At 49.3% G+C, this 14,876-nt stretch overlaps 7 protein-coding genes across 7 annotated transcripts; 3 read left to right on the top strand and 4 right to left on the bottom strand.

The window, feature by feature from the left end:
* Window positions 1-1,771: 1,771 nt before the first annotated feature.
* On the bottom strand, window positions 1,772-3,303 carry BU26DRAFT_482907 (uncharacterized protein). The gene has a single exon (XM_033825786.1). The coding sequence runs from the start codon at window positions 3,093-3,095 to the stop codon at window positions 2,067-2,069; it is 1,029 nt and encodes a 342-aa protein (XP_033685084.1). The 5' UTR covers window positions 3,096-3,303; the 3' UTR covers window positions 1,772-2,066.
* A 294-nt stretch (window positions 3,304-3,597) lies between these two features.
* On the top strand, window positions 3,598-4,619 carry BU26DRAFT_518532 (uncharacterized protein). Its single transcript, XM_033828838.1, has 2 exons — window positions 3,598-3,835; window positions 3,882-4,619. Exons 1-2 carry the CDS (start codon window positions 3,825-3,827, stop codon window positions 4,546-4,548), a joined length of 678 nt encoding a protein of 225 aa, XP_033685083.1. The 5' UTR covers window positions 3,598-3,824; the 3' UTR covers window positions 4,549-4,619.
* A 178-nt stretch (window positions 4,620-4,797) lies between these two features.
* On the top strand, window positions 4,798-5,530 carry BU26DRAFT_604328 (uncharacterized protein; the record flags this gene model as incomplete). The annotated part of the gene is made up of 2 exons (XM_033835516.1): window positions 4,798-5,376; window positions 5,522-5,530. Exons 1-2 carry the CDS (start codon window positions 4,969-4,971, stop codon window positions 5,528-5,530), a joined length of 417 nt encoding a protein of 138 aa, XP_033685082.1. The 5' UTR covers window positions 4,798-4,968.
* Window positions 5,450-8,473, bottom strand: BU26DRAFT_482905 (uncharacterized protein). Its single transcript, XM_033825785.1, has 2 exons — window positions 8,344-8,473; window positions 5,450-8,295 (listed from the first exon to the last, which is right to left on the bottom strand). Exons 1-2 carry the CDS (start codon window positions 8,432-8,434, stop codon window positions 5,576-5,578), a joined length of 2,811 nt encoding a protein of 936 aa, XP_033685081.1. The 5' UTR covers window positions 8,435-8,473; the 3' UTR covers window positions 5,450-5,575.
* Window positions 8,474-8,697: 224 nt separating this feature from the next.
* BU26DRAFT_550326 (uncharacterized protein) lies at window positions 8,698-9,870 on the bottom strand (the record flags this gene model as incomplete). Its single annotated transcript, XM_033832047.1, has 2 exons — window positions 8,698-9,637; window positions 9,824-9,870. 2 exons carry the CDS (start codon window positions 9,868-9,870, stop codon window positions 9,019-9,021), a joined length of 666 nt encoding a protein of 221 aa, XP_033685080.1. The 3' UTR covers window positions 8,698-9,018.
* BU26DRAFT_518529 (uncharacterized protein) lies at window positions 9,797-11,900 on the top strand. The gene is made up of 8 exons (XM_033828837.1): window positions 9,797-9,915; window positions 9,971-10,124; window positions 10,177-10,208; window positions 10,262-10,862; window positions 10,925-11,215; window positions 11,278-11,448; window positions 11,497-11,541; window positions 11,595-11,900. The coding sequence occupies exons 1-8, from the start codon at window positions 9,875-9,877 to the stop codon at window positions 11,757-11,759; spliced, it is 1,500 nt and encodes a 499-aa protein (XP_033685079.1). The 5' UTR covers window positions 9,797-9,874; the 3' UTR covers window positions 11,760-11,900.
* Window positions 11,901-12,650: 750 nt separating this feature from the next.
* BU26DRAFT_593760 (thiamine pyrophosphate enzyme) lies at window positions 12,651-14,569 on the bottom strand (the record flags this gene model as incomplete). Its single annotated transcript, XM_033834884.1, has 5 exons — window positions 12,651-12,937; window positions 12,992-13,445; window positions 13,486-13,938; window positions 13,969-14,442; window positions 14,501-14,569. The coding sequence occupies 5 exons, from the start codon at window positions 14,567-14,569 to the stop codon at window positions 12,651-12,653; spliced, it is 1,737 nt and encodes a 578-aa protein (XP_033685078.1).
* Between the last annotated feature and the right edge of the window lie 307 nt (window positions 14,570-14,876).

Raw genomic sequence — 14,876 nt, 5'->3', positions numbered from 1 at the left:
TATAGAGGTGCTAAGCACTAAGACGCTAGGTTAGGTTACGTAATAGAATTACGTAACCTAAGGTTATATAACTTAAGGTAAATTCCTAAACTAGACTATTATAACGCGTAGGTAGTATAGTAAGAATAGAAGAAAAGAAGAGAATATAATACTATAGAACTATAGATAGTACTACTCTTATATAGAAATAGTATAAAATAATAAAATACTATATCTAGAAGTAAGATAGAGCTTTAGAATAACACTTTAGAAGAAGAGGTAAGTATTATAATTATAGAATTAGAAATAGAGTTAACTAGCTAGAATAAAGAAAATAGTAGGCTAAGTCTAGAGTTATAAGATAAGAAGTTATATATAGAGTTATAAAAATAATTAGAACTACGTAATATAGATTAGATAGATTAAAGAAATCTAGGCCTAATTTATAGATTAGACTCTAATCTAGAGAATCTATATAAGCTAGATCTTAGTACTTAATCTAGCTAAAATAGTATATATATATAATTAGAAGAAGCTTACTCTCTATAGCTTTTTATAGTTATTACTTTATTTATTAAATTACTACTATAACTTATAATTTATAGTATTATTACCTCTACCTTTTTATTACTAAAGATTCTAGTCTAAAGTATACTCTTTACCTTCTCTTATAATAGTAAGCCTTAATCTTAGTTAAGAGAATAGCTTATAATATATAAGAGGTTAGTATTTATACTTTCTAAGAGCTTTAGTAATAGCTATAGAGTAATAATTAATAGAAAAGGTAGTATTAAAGGTAAGAGCGTATAGAGTAGTTAATATTAATAGAAATATTTAGCGCGTTAGAGTTAACTTACTTTAGACTAGTATAATAGAGTAAGCTAATTAGAGTATAGAGATTCTAGAGCTTATAAACTTAATACTATAGAAATTATAGAAATTATATATATAGTAACTCTATATAGTCTTATATATTTATAGTAAATTAAAAGTTATAAAATAAGTTAACGTACTTTATAAATAAACGTGTTATATAAATAAATAACCTAAAAATACTAAGCCTCTACTAAATACTACTATCTTATTTAGATTACTCTAACTCTAAGCTACTTAAGATAAATCTAGATAAGCTATCTAACTTATCTATATTATCTTTAACTACCTAGCACGTTTACATGTTATACTCTAGCTTACTATAGCGTCTATAGTATTGCTAAGCTAGCTAGCCGTTGCGTGCTACTACCTCTTCGCGCTGCTTCTTACTCTTATTCTAATTTATAGCCTCTCTTTAAGCGACTAGCTACAAGCTAGCTTTAATTATAAGAGTATTCTCTTTCTAAATCTACTTTCTTTTATACGAATTACGCTTCTTTTTCTATGCGTTAGCTGCTTAAAGCTAGGCGACTTTAGACTCTACAAGTACTAGCTAATGCGCTATTAGCTTATTACCTTTCTTAAGCTAATTAAGCGACTTAATAATATAAGTTAGCGACAAATTAAGGTGCTATATAATCTTTAATTAAATTAGAGTTAATTAGAACCTTGCTTTAACAAGATTACTAGGTGTTTTGCACTTCTAGGTAGTAGCATTATTAGTAGAGAGTATTAGCGTGCGTAATTAAACTTTAAGCTTTAATACTACTAAATCTAGGTTAAATAAGACTAAGCTAGCGCCTCTAAATCCTGCTCTAATATTGTTGTCTGTAATTAACGCGTAAAAAGCCGCGTAAAACGTAGGCAGGAACTTAGTTTTTGTAACGTGGTTAATATAGCTGCGCATTAGAATCTTAACTTAGCAGCTATATGCTACCTTTAATAGCAAGAAGCAGCTAACATTAAGTGGCTGCAGGAGGTGTAATAAATGTGCCAGCATACAGAGAGCCACGATTTTGTTCTCCTTGCAGTACTGCTGGAATTCGACGGAGCTGTGGCTTTTATGGCCGTCTAAAATTAGCAGGCGATACACGCCCACAACGCGACCCTTGGTGTGCGCGTCAAAGTGCTTTAACCACGCGATACCAACTTCATTTATTGTCCAGCCGCTTTCGGAGACAGCTATAACCCAGTCGCGCGGCAGCTGGCTGCCTTCATACCACGCTGAGAGGTGGTTCTTGCCCGCGACGATGAGAAATGGTGGAACCTGTGTGTCGCCCACTGCCCTCGCTGTTACGATCGCCGAAATCCACTCGCGATTGCCTGGTTGAAGGCCCTTTGGTCGCGATCGTGGCGAAGTTGCGCTGGGGAGGAGAAGAGAAGGGCGAAGCCGGGAAGCGGCGACGAGCAAGAGGCAGATCTGGCGAGAATGGAGGAGTCGCCGGCAAATCGCCAAACCGCTGCTGGGGACGCGCGACACTGGAGCTGAAGGTGGAGGTCGATTGTCGACGAAGCGGTGGCGCATGATTGGCAGGCATGCTGTGCAACGGCGACTGTGGGTCCTGCCACACACGCTGCGGCGGCATCGTGACTGGAGCGTTCGTAGAGGGAGACCGGGCAGATCCACCCAGCGCAAAGCCATTCGGCGTCGATGCGCGCCCAAATGTCATACTGGATGCGACCGACGACCCTCGCTCCCCAATGGAACCCTCCACGGACGGCGCAGAGGCCTGGATCTCGTTCATCACCGGCCACCGGGACGGTCCATGGGATGAGAACCGCTCCATGACGTCTCTGGACGGTGGAGCAGTGTACTCCCTGCCTCGCGCCGTTCTTCCACGCAGGCCATACCCTTCGTCCATATGCGCGCTTCGGTACGGGCCCGCGATCGAGAATCTATCCAGCAGGTCGGTTGAACGTGGCGCTGCGAATTCGCCCCTTCGTGGTGCTACACCTCTTGGATCCCGAGAAGGAGACCAGAACGCATGGGCACTGGGATCCATGACGGCCGAGGGAGAATTTGCTGGCGGCAGTGGAAGCAGAATGAGGAAGGGTGGCCGTTTGCGAGGACAGAGCGGCCTCAGTTTCCTAGCGGCTATGTCTTGTGGGGCTTGGTAATGCCGGTTGCCGTGCTCGACGGGTAGATGCGCAGGCAGCAGGCTCCATTTCGATTCCCTCGTCGACTGGAACAGATCCTTAACCACGGTCCCACGAGTCGACGATACCTGCTTAATGAGACGCATCCTGTGTAACGCCCCTCTCGCGCTCGACCTTGCGACGCATCAATCGGGTGTCATAAGGCACGCGTCCATCTACCAGATGACCTTTTCGTCCATGCACACCCGATACCCAATAACCGCTCACTGCGTAACGTCGTCCACTCTCGCCTTCAGGACGTCGCAAACAAAGTGTTATTCACGTACAATGCTTCGTCCGTTGGAGTAGTATCACAGCATTGTGCATGCGACTTCTTTCTCTGGAAAGGACTGTGCGGCAACATTGTACGCGGACGCGTATCGAAGAGGTGTGCTATTCGTACCATCCCCTTTGTCGTGGCTTGCCAAACCTACACTGGTACTGACTTACAGAGGAGAGATCCAACATCGTGCACATCCAGCGAAACGAAGAAGGTTGATAGGGAGGAGAGTATCCGCGGTGATAAATAGAGATGCCCAATCTCACCGTAATTTTCCTCGGCATCAGAAGCTCTTGTACGCAATTCTGACTTCAAAACCCACCTTCCACCCACGATTTATCCACCCACGATAGCACAAGCCGCTTATTAAGCTTAGCCTAGAGCAGGAGCAATGCCGAAGCCAGGAATTCCGCCGCCGTTACCACGCCCTTCAGACTTGTCGCGGGCGGTAATACTCAACAGTTCCAGTTACGCAAAACGAGCGTGACCGTGACTCCTCACGATCCGTCTATGAGCACTGCCGACTTTAACGCGATTTGGACTGGATACCAGGGCAATGTACAGAACGTGATTCGCCCCGCCTGTTAGATGCCCTCAAAGCTAACGTCGATAGTGGTGCAGAGATCTGGCCAATTGGGCTCCAGGGAGAAGCTTCAGGCGTCGATTTCAAAGTCGCCCATGAGGTTCACGATACCAATGTGGACGACGTCATGTATAGGCTAGAGTTTAAGAAAGACTCCACCACAAACGCAGTTTTCTTGCACCTCACAACGGTAACGCTGGGCGCTCCGTCATCGTCAGACGCGACGGCACGCGATATCTCAACCCAGATCCGCATCCTCCAAGAAGCCAAAGAGAAACTGCAGACCGAGGCGGCCTCGTACGCCGCTCTCGCTCTCGCCTCCACCCCTCTTCAACCCGAACAGGCGAAGCAAGCTCTTGAAGAGCGCAAGCCGATCACCCAGTCCATCGCATCGCTTAACCTCCAGATCTCTGCGCTCACACTGCAAGAGCACGAGCTAGAGAAGAATGCTAAATTGCAGTCGCGTTTAGAACATATGGCGGCCAAGCACAAGACAGAGATAAAGCAATTGCAGGATGAGAAGGCGGCGGTGGAGAAGCGGGTGCTGGACATGCGGGAGGAGCACCTGCGGCAGGTTGCACACATGCGGCAGCAGCATGAACGAGCCATGGATAGGGTTAAGAGTGAAAAGAAGGAGACGAACAAGCGGTTGGAGGCCCTTGAGGGCGTCGTGGGTCTTGACATGCTACGGTCTTAAGCTGCGATGCTTGATCAAGTGTCTAATTTCCACATAAGCCTTTCTATGCGACGTGGTTGATTCGCGGGGGACTCGTTTCGCAGTGTCTCAGCGCACGCGGACTTGGGCGCGGACAGTCCGTTTAGTCCCCCTGTCTCTCTTTCTTTCATTCTTTCCCCTTCTCCCGTCTTCTCCTGCATTTCCCCAACAGAACCCCTTGCAGTATAACATCCCCGTATACACATTTTTCTTTCCCCTCAAGTTTCCACACTTCCTAATAGCACTTGTATTCTCTTTCGCACCACCCCGTGAAAACGCTTCTACTTAGACTTGGGTTGGTTACACATCAATTACACTCTCTTCACCGCCGGCTTTAGCATTCTTCCTTTGCTCCCTATCCTTCACATCGCTCCTACTACGTACCGTCGCACTATTCCCATCATGCCTCAGCCCTGCTTCAACCCTCTCGTTCATACGTATAACACCACCATCCTCGCCCTCAATGACGCAAGAGCAACCGTTAGCTCGCAGGCCGCCACGGTCACCGGCCTGCGAGCCGCGCTCAAGTCCCAAAAAGAAGATTACGAGTCCATGCTGTCGACGCTCAAATCGCACAACGGATCGCTGGAAGCCTCGCTCAACACGTCCAATTCCGAATGCGACGACTTGCACGACCAGCTCAAATCCCTGAGGCAGGACAAGGAGGGTCTAGAGCGGGAGAAGACGAGCTTGGAGACCAGGCTTGAGGGCGCGGAGAAGGAGGCACGAAGGTGGAAGGAGGCCGGAGAAGAGAGCATGGCTGCGCGCCAGGAAGCCGTCGAGAAGAGCCTGGACAAAAAGGCGAGGACGGTAGAGCTGGAGATTAAGATTAAAGAGTTAGAGCAACCTTTAATAAAAAATATAAATATTATAAACTAGAGTTATAAAACCTATATAAATAGTTGTAACTTCCTTCTTTTTATACTAATTTCTAGAAAACACTAATACCTTAAAGAAACTATAAGAGAGAGAGAAGTTAATATTATAGCTTAGTAGCTTTAATTACCTTCTATACGTCTTCCTCGTTTATCTTATACGGTGCCCAGAACACACCTGCCAAACTCTGCCGTTTCTTCATCTCGTCGAATAACCCCTCTGGCGTTGAAAATTTAGGAGAGTACTCGAGAAGGATATCCAGATAAGCAGCAATCGCGAAGGAAGCGCTTGATCGAATTTTGACAAAGGAATCGCCAAGCCTCTGGAAGGTGGCGAGCTCTTCCGAGCTTAGCTGGTACGTCCCTTCGAGCTGGCCGATGGATACGGATGTTTTTGTCTGCTTACGGCTGTGGCTATTCGTGGTGGTTGTGCTTTCTTCTACTGTTTCGGAGTCGTCTGCAAGGATAGCCAACAGGGCCGCAGTTGCCTGTTCTTCACCAGCATCTGCCATCAGGGCATAGTGTTTCTCAGTGAGATGGAACAGCATCCGGAGCCAGACGAAGGTGGAGATTTTCGATCCATCTGGGTCGATCATGTTGGCGATATGAACTAGGACCACGAATCCATCGAGCGGATAGAAGAGGAGCTGACAGTTCGCATTGCGCATCCTTTCGAGCGCGGTTCCCAAGATCTCTCGAAGCGATTTTGACGGGTCCATCCCAATGATTGGGGATTCATTCCCGGGAATTTCGTTGGCGGATGGCAGAGTGGAGAGGTAGAAGCATGCCTGCCTGAGCCCAGAAATGGTGGCATCAATACGCCGGGAGTCAGAGGCACCTAGATCGTCGATAGCGCCGCAGATGGAAGAGAGAAGTACCAAAGCTAGAATCTCGTCGTTGAATCGACCGTGGAACGCCTTCGACAGCGTGGATAGCCAATTGGCCTTGTTCTTGGCTTTATACAATGGGACCAAAGGCAACGCTGCCACCAGTTTTTCCCCATCGACGCTCTGTCCATGCTGAACCATGAGCGAAGAACATGCGTCGCAGCAGAGCATGGAGGCAACGATGTCGGTCTCCGGAAAATTCCCAAGCACGAGTGGGTACTTGTGCCTCGCGTCCGCTCCGACGGGAGGGAAGGCATCCGTATGAAGATCCTTGGGGGGCTCTTTCAGCAGCAGACACATGATAACCTCCGTCTCCTCACAGAGGCCGCATGTGTCATATACACCTCCGATTTGTTGTTGCTCATAGAGTGTTCTACACTTCCGAAGAGCCTCAAAACCTTTCAAGAAAAGAAGGTCCTTGGACAAGGGGGTTGTGGCCTGTACACTCGTAGGGGGACGGACCGGTAATTGGGTAGCAGCTTGTTGAGCGGTGGCTGGCCTAGTATTGAACCGGGTGGCAGGCGAATCAGTTTGCTGAGTAGCTCGCGCTACTGCTGGTGGTAAACGCCCGTGTGGCTCCTTCAAGGTTGGTGAGCAAGGCGCTGAACATCTTGGTGAACGCTCCTTGGCTACTTCAAATCCTGTATCGCAACACTGGATAACCCTTTCCCGATCAACCCTACGCTCGGACTCAACCCCAAGAACCGAACAGAACCGTAACCAATTCTCTCTATGTGCGTTACGAAGCGATTCTTTGAGACGTTCAAGCCTTGAGTGGAGGTCAGACTGTTCCTCGATGGTCGTTTGTCTGCCTGACCGTTCAAGGACCCTGAGTGCCTCAATCGTTGCTACGATGAGACTCGCGCCACGGCCATCGTCATCGGGTCGATCAGCGTAAAGAGGGTCGCGGACTTGTACTCTTTGCTTGTGGACCCACCGCCGTACGTCATCTGCCCGACCTCTTGTATGCGCTGTCAATACTAATGTATCCAAATCTTCCGCGCGAGATAGCAGGCGCTGGGTGGCAGTCTCATCGAGGGAATTGTTGTAGATTTCGTTGAGATCGAGGAGTTCACCCGTGGACAGAATAATGGTCTCCTGCTCAGGCTTTCGGGGTCTCGGTATTTGCATGTCGTGTAACTGTTGGTAGTCGAACTTCGGAAGATCTTCCCATGTTGTGGAGTAGTTGATGAAGGGCATCGCCTTATTCTCCGGGAGAAGTTTTCGGAAACACCCCTTGCACAGGAGAATGCGAACATCCCCAGTCTCGAAGTCGTGGAAGAGGAACAGGCAATCTGGCGCAACTGCGAACAATGCTTTGCCGACTGAGATATTGCACATGACTGGACGATCCAGGGAAGAGGCGAAGACGACCACAACACAAGCAGTTCCGTGCAGTTGCGCATTGGAGATTCCATGGGCAAAGCTCCGAATGAGATCGTCATCGATCTCGCCATCGGTCAAAAGGAACCAGAGATCGCTTCGGATGAGGGATTCTTTGCAGTTCGCCGTAGTCAGCAGCGCTGTCGGGTCCGTCCCTCCCCCAGAGTTGACATAGTCTAACTCGTCGAGCTGAAGGGTTTGGCGGGCGCGGTTGTTCCATGGTATGATGTGCGCAGCTCTTTTTCCTGCAGCAGTGAGGCCGTCACTGATAGCCTGCACTGCGCTTTTCTCGACGCGGAGAACTTTCCCTGCGGTGCTTCCCGAAACATCCAAGGCGAACACCGATCGCGTGTCCGGGAACAGGAGATGCCCATTATTCAACGATGGCTCGAAATCTTCCTTGGAGACCTCGACGGACGTATTGTTAACTCCAGGTTGACCCACGGCGTCAATGGTAGAGCGTCCACCGCCATCAGGTCTGCGTTCGGGTCCAAAGTCCGGCGAATTCACGAGCGTTGCTCCCGTGAGAGCATTCAGAGGGGATGCGTCGCTTGGGTGGGGTGTTCGTCTTCCGCCATGCAGCCCTGTAGCACATAAGGATCAAGATTCAACGATAGTGTAATTACGCTTACGGTCTCGAATGGATTTGACTATACCGCCGCTTGTGCTACTGAGGCGTAAGGGTAGGTCTGGCGCTTTCTTGTCCTTGGGTGTACCGGGCATGTTGGGCAGGACAGAGAATATGGGTGTGGTGTCGATGACAGAGGAGCGAAGAGAGCCTAAAACATAAGCCAGCTGCGCTGCAAGTTTGTCTGCGCTGTCACCTCAGCCTGACCGGTTTACGGGGACCACTCGGCCGCAGCAAGGCTAAGCTCGTGGCATCCTATCGATCGATGGGAAGTGCGCCACATTCGCCATCAGGCTGACGAGGAAGCTGCTTTCGTCTCACCGGTCGTCTGGGGCGTGGCGCTTATCATGCCAATGTTCAGGGTATGGCCGAGCTGCTTGTAGCCAGCGAACATAGTTCAAAATAGATTATCATTGATTTTCGTAGTATTCCGCCACAAGCTGAAATATACGGCGGTATGCAGAGCCTGGAAATCACGCCGAGTCTATAGTGGCATCTATCACCGACTTTCCCAGATATAACAGAACAGAGCAGCAAATCCCTCCATACGCCGCTGTGAGCTCCGCATGGCAATGCCGCCTTCAACACCATGTATTAACGAGTCATGGTGCCCATTGCTCCGTAGACTTTGTAGTTATCTCCTCCAGACTTGTGGTGCGGACGAGACTTGCTGTGGTCATCAAGCCGGGGAATACGTTGGCGCGAAGCTCGGCGGTTTCGGGGGCGCATCGTAGCCGGAGCCAGCGCTGGACGGGCGAGTTATTGAGCCATTGAGCTTTGTGGGATCCGGCATGTTCGTGGAATCCTGCCGGTGCGACCGTTTATGAAACCACCGACGATGCGTTGCGCGGTGCTGAGCGCGTTCCTCGTTATCCATGTGGTCGGTCGCGTCCGATGCGACGTCGACCGGTTCGGACGTAGTTGGAGCAGCCCATCTCTCGCTGGGAGGGCCCGGAACAGTCCAATCGTTCGCGTGAAAGGTGGAGTATCGAGGCTTAAGCCGTTCATGGTTCGCAGTTAGCCTGGGCTTGGGCGGGCATGGCTCTGTTTTGGACGAAAATCCCTCTCTCTTGACGAATTCCCCAGGCGCTTTGCTATCAGCTTCGCCACTCACGCGTGAGGGTATCCCGGCGGCAGAGTCGCCATTGCCGGGAGCGACGAGGGAATCGAGACGCGCAGAATCCCCCTCGTCACTCTTCGGGCCATCGGGAACGACCCAGTCCGATCGAAATGTTGACGAATAAGTCTTGCGACGAGCATGAAGGCTCATTGAAAGGGAGGCATTTAGGGTGACACGGCTGGAGAGATGTGGATTCTGGCACGAAGCGTGATCGCAAAGTGCGCAGCGTTCACCGGTTCACCTGGCGCTAGTCCAAAGATAGATTAGAGCGCAGGGTCCAGCCACCGCCACTACTGGGCATCGCTGTTCCGAGTCGGCCTCGTCTCCAACAATTCAAAATCATGCATCGCACCTCACAACTTACAATCGCGCAATGCGTGCCTCGCAGATGCGGTGATCTACAGCACACATCGCAATGGACTGGATCACGTCGAATGCGGCTTACTCGCCAGAGCTGTACGTCCTAGCGCTGATTCAAACCTCATCCGGCTTCACTCAGCTAAGCAATCAGGGAACATTGCTCCGAGATCTTAAAGGCGTTCGATATCTTCCAGGACTCTTTGCTATCCGACACGACCTCGATCTGCTTTTTGAAGGCAGACGAGCAGAGCAGCAGGCTAGAGAAAGGGATCCTTAACGAGGCTGAGTTGAGTTCGGCCTTAGAAGTAAAGTCATCCATCAGCTTTACTGGGTCTGGAGGAACTAACTGGGGCGCAGAAAGAACAATTGAGCCATGGATCAGTATTCTTGTAAGTAACCCCACCGTCATCAGTTTGTGCGACCCACTGAATTTGTCGGCCAGCTTCATCAACAAGTATTTAGTAAAGGATCGCAACGCCCCTCTCCCCCATGATTCGAACAAACTACGAGTATCCCAGCGTGCGTTTCAACGCCTCAGCCTCCACTATAGCATTCCACCTTCGTTTACTTTCGCGCTCTCAAGGTACTATCTTCCAACGGGTCGGGGAATGCGCGAATATGCGGACTCTTCCGCTGGAAGATTTATAAATATCTGGTATCTTCTTCCAGTCAGGGTGCAAGTACCTTGTAGCAATAATTACCGAGAGAACGCGCCCGGTAAAGAGAGCAGCAACGCGATGAACCCATTCAATCCTTTACACCTGCCGCGTCCGAATGTCGACATCAGAGGGTCGTTCATTGCAGTTACACTCCGCGTATCGAAAACAACCGGCTCCTCCACATGTGTTATTCTCAACATGATGCATGGGGGATGGCCTAAGGTGGTGGAAGAGCCGCAAAAGAGAATTGCCGAAAGCATCCGGAGCAGGCAGAAAACACCGAATCCTGAGACGTTGTCCTTCGCACACCTTATTTATCTCACCAGTGCATTGCGATGGTGGACAAACGTTCTTCACAGCGTCAACGAGCAGCTCATAGCTTATGTAAGTCAAGTTCTTAATTTCCATAAACGGCTTCTATAGATCTTTTAGGATAACAGGCCCAGGAAGCAACGCTGCAAGAGGAGATGGGCTCCAATAAGGACACATCCGACGATGTATCGGCGAGACTCAATAGGGCACTTCATTCTATCGACGCGCACTTGCATCGATATCGATCTGAGCTGAGCAGCATGGAAGGTATCACGCTCGACTTGGCTTCGCATTATGCCACCATCTGCGATGGGGATACCGCCAACAAGGTTTCTCAAGACTTCAGCCAGGTGCTGTCTCAGATCCAAGCGACTAGCACCTTTGCGAAAGAGCTAGAGAAGAAGATCCAGAATATCCTCGCTCTGGTAAATTCTCCGTCGCATGCCACCGGCTGGACGCTATCCCCTCGCCTGCTTACACTTGCCAGTTGTTCAATCGCATACAGACCAGCAGCGATCAACTACTCGTCGAAAATGGGAGGGCTATGCATCAAATCCTCCGCGCTACTCAAGATGAGGCTCGAATGACCCACAAAATGGCCGATGAGCAGATGCAACTGGCTGAAGAGATGAAGAAAGACAGCGTAGCGATGAAAACTGTACGTATACCTAGAGTCACCGCTTTTGACCTCGCTTAGGCTTCACAGATCGCCGTCGTCACAATGTTCTTTCTCCCTGGTGCTTCTTTCGCGGTACGGATCACAGCACATGCGCAAAACTGCTCCCATCTAATACCCGTCCACAGGCTCTTCTATCAATGCCCTTCTTCGACGATAATGCATGGTTGGCCCAGACTTCGCGTTTGTGGGTCTGGCTCATCCTTACCATACCGTCGACGCTTCTTGCGTTCGCATTCTATATGTACTGGAGAAAGCGGGAGGAACGGAGGCGGAGTGATGCTCAAGTTTAAGCCTGACGAATCCGGCAAAGCGTATAACCTACTACATTAGCCCATCCTAGCAATGAAAAACCATGTTGACTTGTTCGGTAGTCAGCATATTGCATGAGCGGTTGGTATGATTTTACAGGAATATACTTACTTCTATTATAATATAACCATTTCACTAGTCTCCGGACTTAAATGACGTGAGATGGGTAGGTTTGGATGTGTCGTGCTCACCAAGCATCTGCATAGTCACGAGATGGAAGCCATTCCTCGGTGGCTACTTGATCGGGTATGCACTCATCCGTTACCTTATTCTCGAGATCTTATACTCCCAGTCCCTTATACTATCTAGCATAGAGCCAGCTACACGATCTACAGCCTTCCTCGTCCACTGACTGCGGAAAAAAACTGCTACTGACTGACGGCAACTTGGTATGCAGGATTGGAATGCAGCCACGATGATCCTTCTTCTCAGAAGCCTCCGCAACGTCGCTAGCAAAATCATTGCTAACCTCGGGAACGTCGTCCAACTTCACACTTTGTCGCTGCTCCTCTGAGTCCCAGACCGGCAGGGTAGGCGAAGGAAGCGTCCATGCGTCCTCATTCTTCAGTACTCTATTAAGATCCCCACAAAGTCTTTCTAAGCTAGGCAACGCAAGCTAATATGTTCTTACTGCAGCAGTAAAGAAAATATCGCCGTATATATACAAATCTCTACCTATAACGCTATACTAATATGCGTACTAATTCTGCTTATTGTATATGTCTGGACGCTCTAGTACCTATAGTAGAGGTTTCTTCTATTTTCTATAATAATTATAAGTATAATAGAAATATAAAGAGATAAAGAAGAAGGCTTTATAAACAGCAAGTTAATAAGCTTTACTAAAAAGCATTTAATTTACTAAAAATCTTCTACATCAGAGCCTCAATAAGCATACCCTTGCCTTGTTCGTCAACTCTCTCTACTCCAGACTTAAGTGCACTTGTTAATTCTCCCACCATCTTCACCCGTCTGCCCTTCATCCACAGAGAATTGCTGTTAGACTCGGGAGATCGAAGGTCAGAACCAGTCGCGGCCTCCGCCAATGCAGCATAGTTGGGCGTGGGACGAAACGAAATATTCAATTCGTCATCAGAAGCAACTTGATTGAGGCCCTCAGGGTATACGAGCGCGGTGGAGTTTCGAGGCGCTTTCCAGTCTAGTGCGACGCAACGTTAGCGATACGCTAGGGTGTGATGCTGAGAATACGCACCGCCGTTGTTCAATACCAATGTCAGAACTGGAATCTTGTACTTGCTTGCCACCCATAGTGCGCTCGACGGTGCTCCGCACATGAAGTTCCCGTCACCCACCACATAGCACACGAGGCTCGGCCCTGCTTCTCCGATCTCCTCCATATCTTTCAAGGCCATCTTTACACCTAGCGCAGCTCCATTGCTCCAGCCAATTCCAGTTGCGCCGCGGTGGGTCCAACTCCCAGGACGGCTAGGTTGGAGATGGTCATGAATCGCATGGGCGGCAGTGCCGGCTTCGATGACAAATGTGGTTGACCGAGGAAGTATATCTTTCAGAAGCTTACCAATGTTGTGAGCACTGAGAGGGTCTTCCTCCGCAATGCGAGCTTGGGATTCGATATCTGCTAGACGACGTTGGTGCACCTGAGCCTGCTCTTGTGCGCGAACTGCATATTTGCCATCGTTGAGCACCTTCGTAAGTACAGGGTCCGTAGCGATATAGTCTACCAACTGCGTAAGAGCTGTGAAACTGTTTCCATCGTCCATGGGCAGGGAAAAATGAGACGGAGATTTGTTGGTTGAGTGGATCGATGTCGATGTGATAGATCTTAACTCCCTTTGGAGATGGGTTGCGGGAAGGAATCCAAAGGACGTCACAGTCCAGCAGAAGTATTGCGTCTGCATCACGAGTGCATTCGTCGAAGCTATGCCGGAACCCTTCGGACGCTGAATGCGAAGACGGGAAGCACATGTCGCTATCGCCAGTGTCATGGACACGAATTCCAGGAACGAGATTTGCCAGAGCAACGAGGAGGTCCGGGGTTCGACGGTCTCTTCCAGAGTATCCGGTTATTATGAGTGGTCGCTTGCCCTTGACGAGAGCCGTTGAGATATCGATGACAGCATCCGCTGGAAGTGCGCTAGGTCCAATGGGTACCCACTGAGTCTGGTCCAACGAGTAGAGCTGTATTTCTTCGGCCAAGACTTCTCATACGGCAGTAAGATAGACTGGACCTTTAGGCGCACCCTTTGCAAACTGCAAGGCGCGTCCGACTGATTGCTTAATGTTCAGACCTGTGCGGACCTCTCCCGTATACCTGCAGTATTGCCGCACAATTGCCTCTTGGTCTGGTACGTCCTGTATGTATTCGTTGCGTGAGCCAAGTAGCTCTCCAGACTCGATGTATGGGCAAAGACCAGCAAAGATGAACACGGGAGCGCGGCCGATACTTGCGTTGTGGACACCCTGTCCGAGGGCTTGCGTGCCGACATCCACATGGATGATGACTGCTTGAGGCTGCCCCGATACCCTCGCATAGCCATCGTCAGGCGAAATGGCAGTGATCTCGGAAGGACATGTGATCATTCTTGGCCATGCTTTTGGACGCTCTCTTTTCCCTTTCACAATGGCCTCGATAATGAACGGGTGATCAGAACCCACGTTGACGAAACATGCGGTAATTCCAGCCTAGGTGTAAGGGTAACTACGTAGCCTATGGGTCCACTTGTTCTAATTGGTACCATACCTCCCAAAGGGCCTCGAACAAGGCAAAAGCCGTTGTGTACCTGTATGTGTGAGCATTGAGCTTTGACATTGAACTGCGTAAACAAAGGAGCTATTTGTATCAAAAGAATACCGGAAGTATTACCTTACTATTTAGGATTTTAGCTTTTGTATTACTACAAGTGTGGGTGTCGCAGAAACCGTGCGAGGACTTATACCTCGAGCCACGGGCGACGAACCCCGCATCTAACCCAACCGGGTGCGAAGAGCCATTTTGAGAAAAGCCCAATGTAGTATAAGCAGGCTCTTACATCAGCGCTAGTGTAATCTCAATAAAACAACTATTACACTATGACCATCAGGCTCAAATTAGAATGTTAAGATGCCGCTCAGAGACG

Source organism: Trematosphaeria pertusa (assembly GCF_010094035.1).
Source record: "Trematosphaeria pertusa strain CBS 122368 unplaced genomic scaffold BU26scaffold_6, whole genome shotgun sequence".
In the NCBI taxonomy this organism is placed as follows: Eukaryota; Fungi; Ascomycota; class Dothideomycetes; order Pleosporales; family Trematosphaeriaceae; genus Trematosphaeria; species Trematosphaeria pertusa.
The sequence above is the reverse complement of the archived record's forward strand: the minus strand, read 5'-3'. Positions and strand labels throughout refer to the sequence as shown.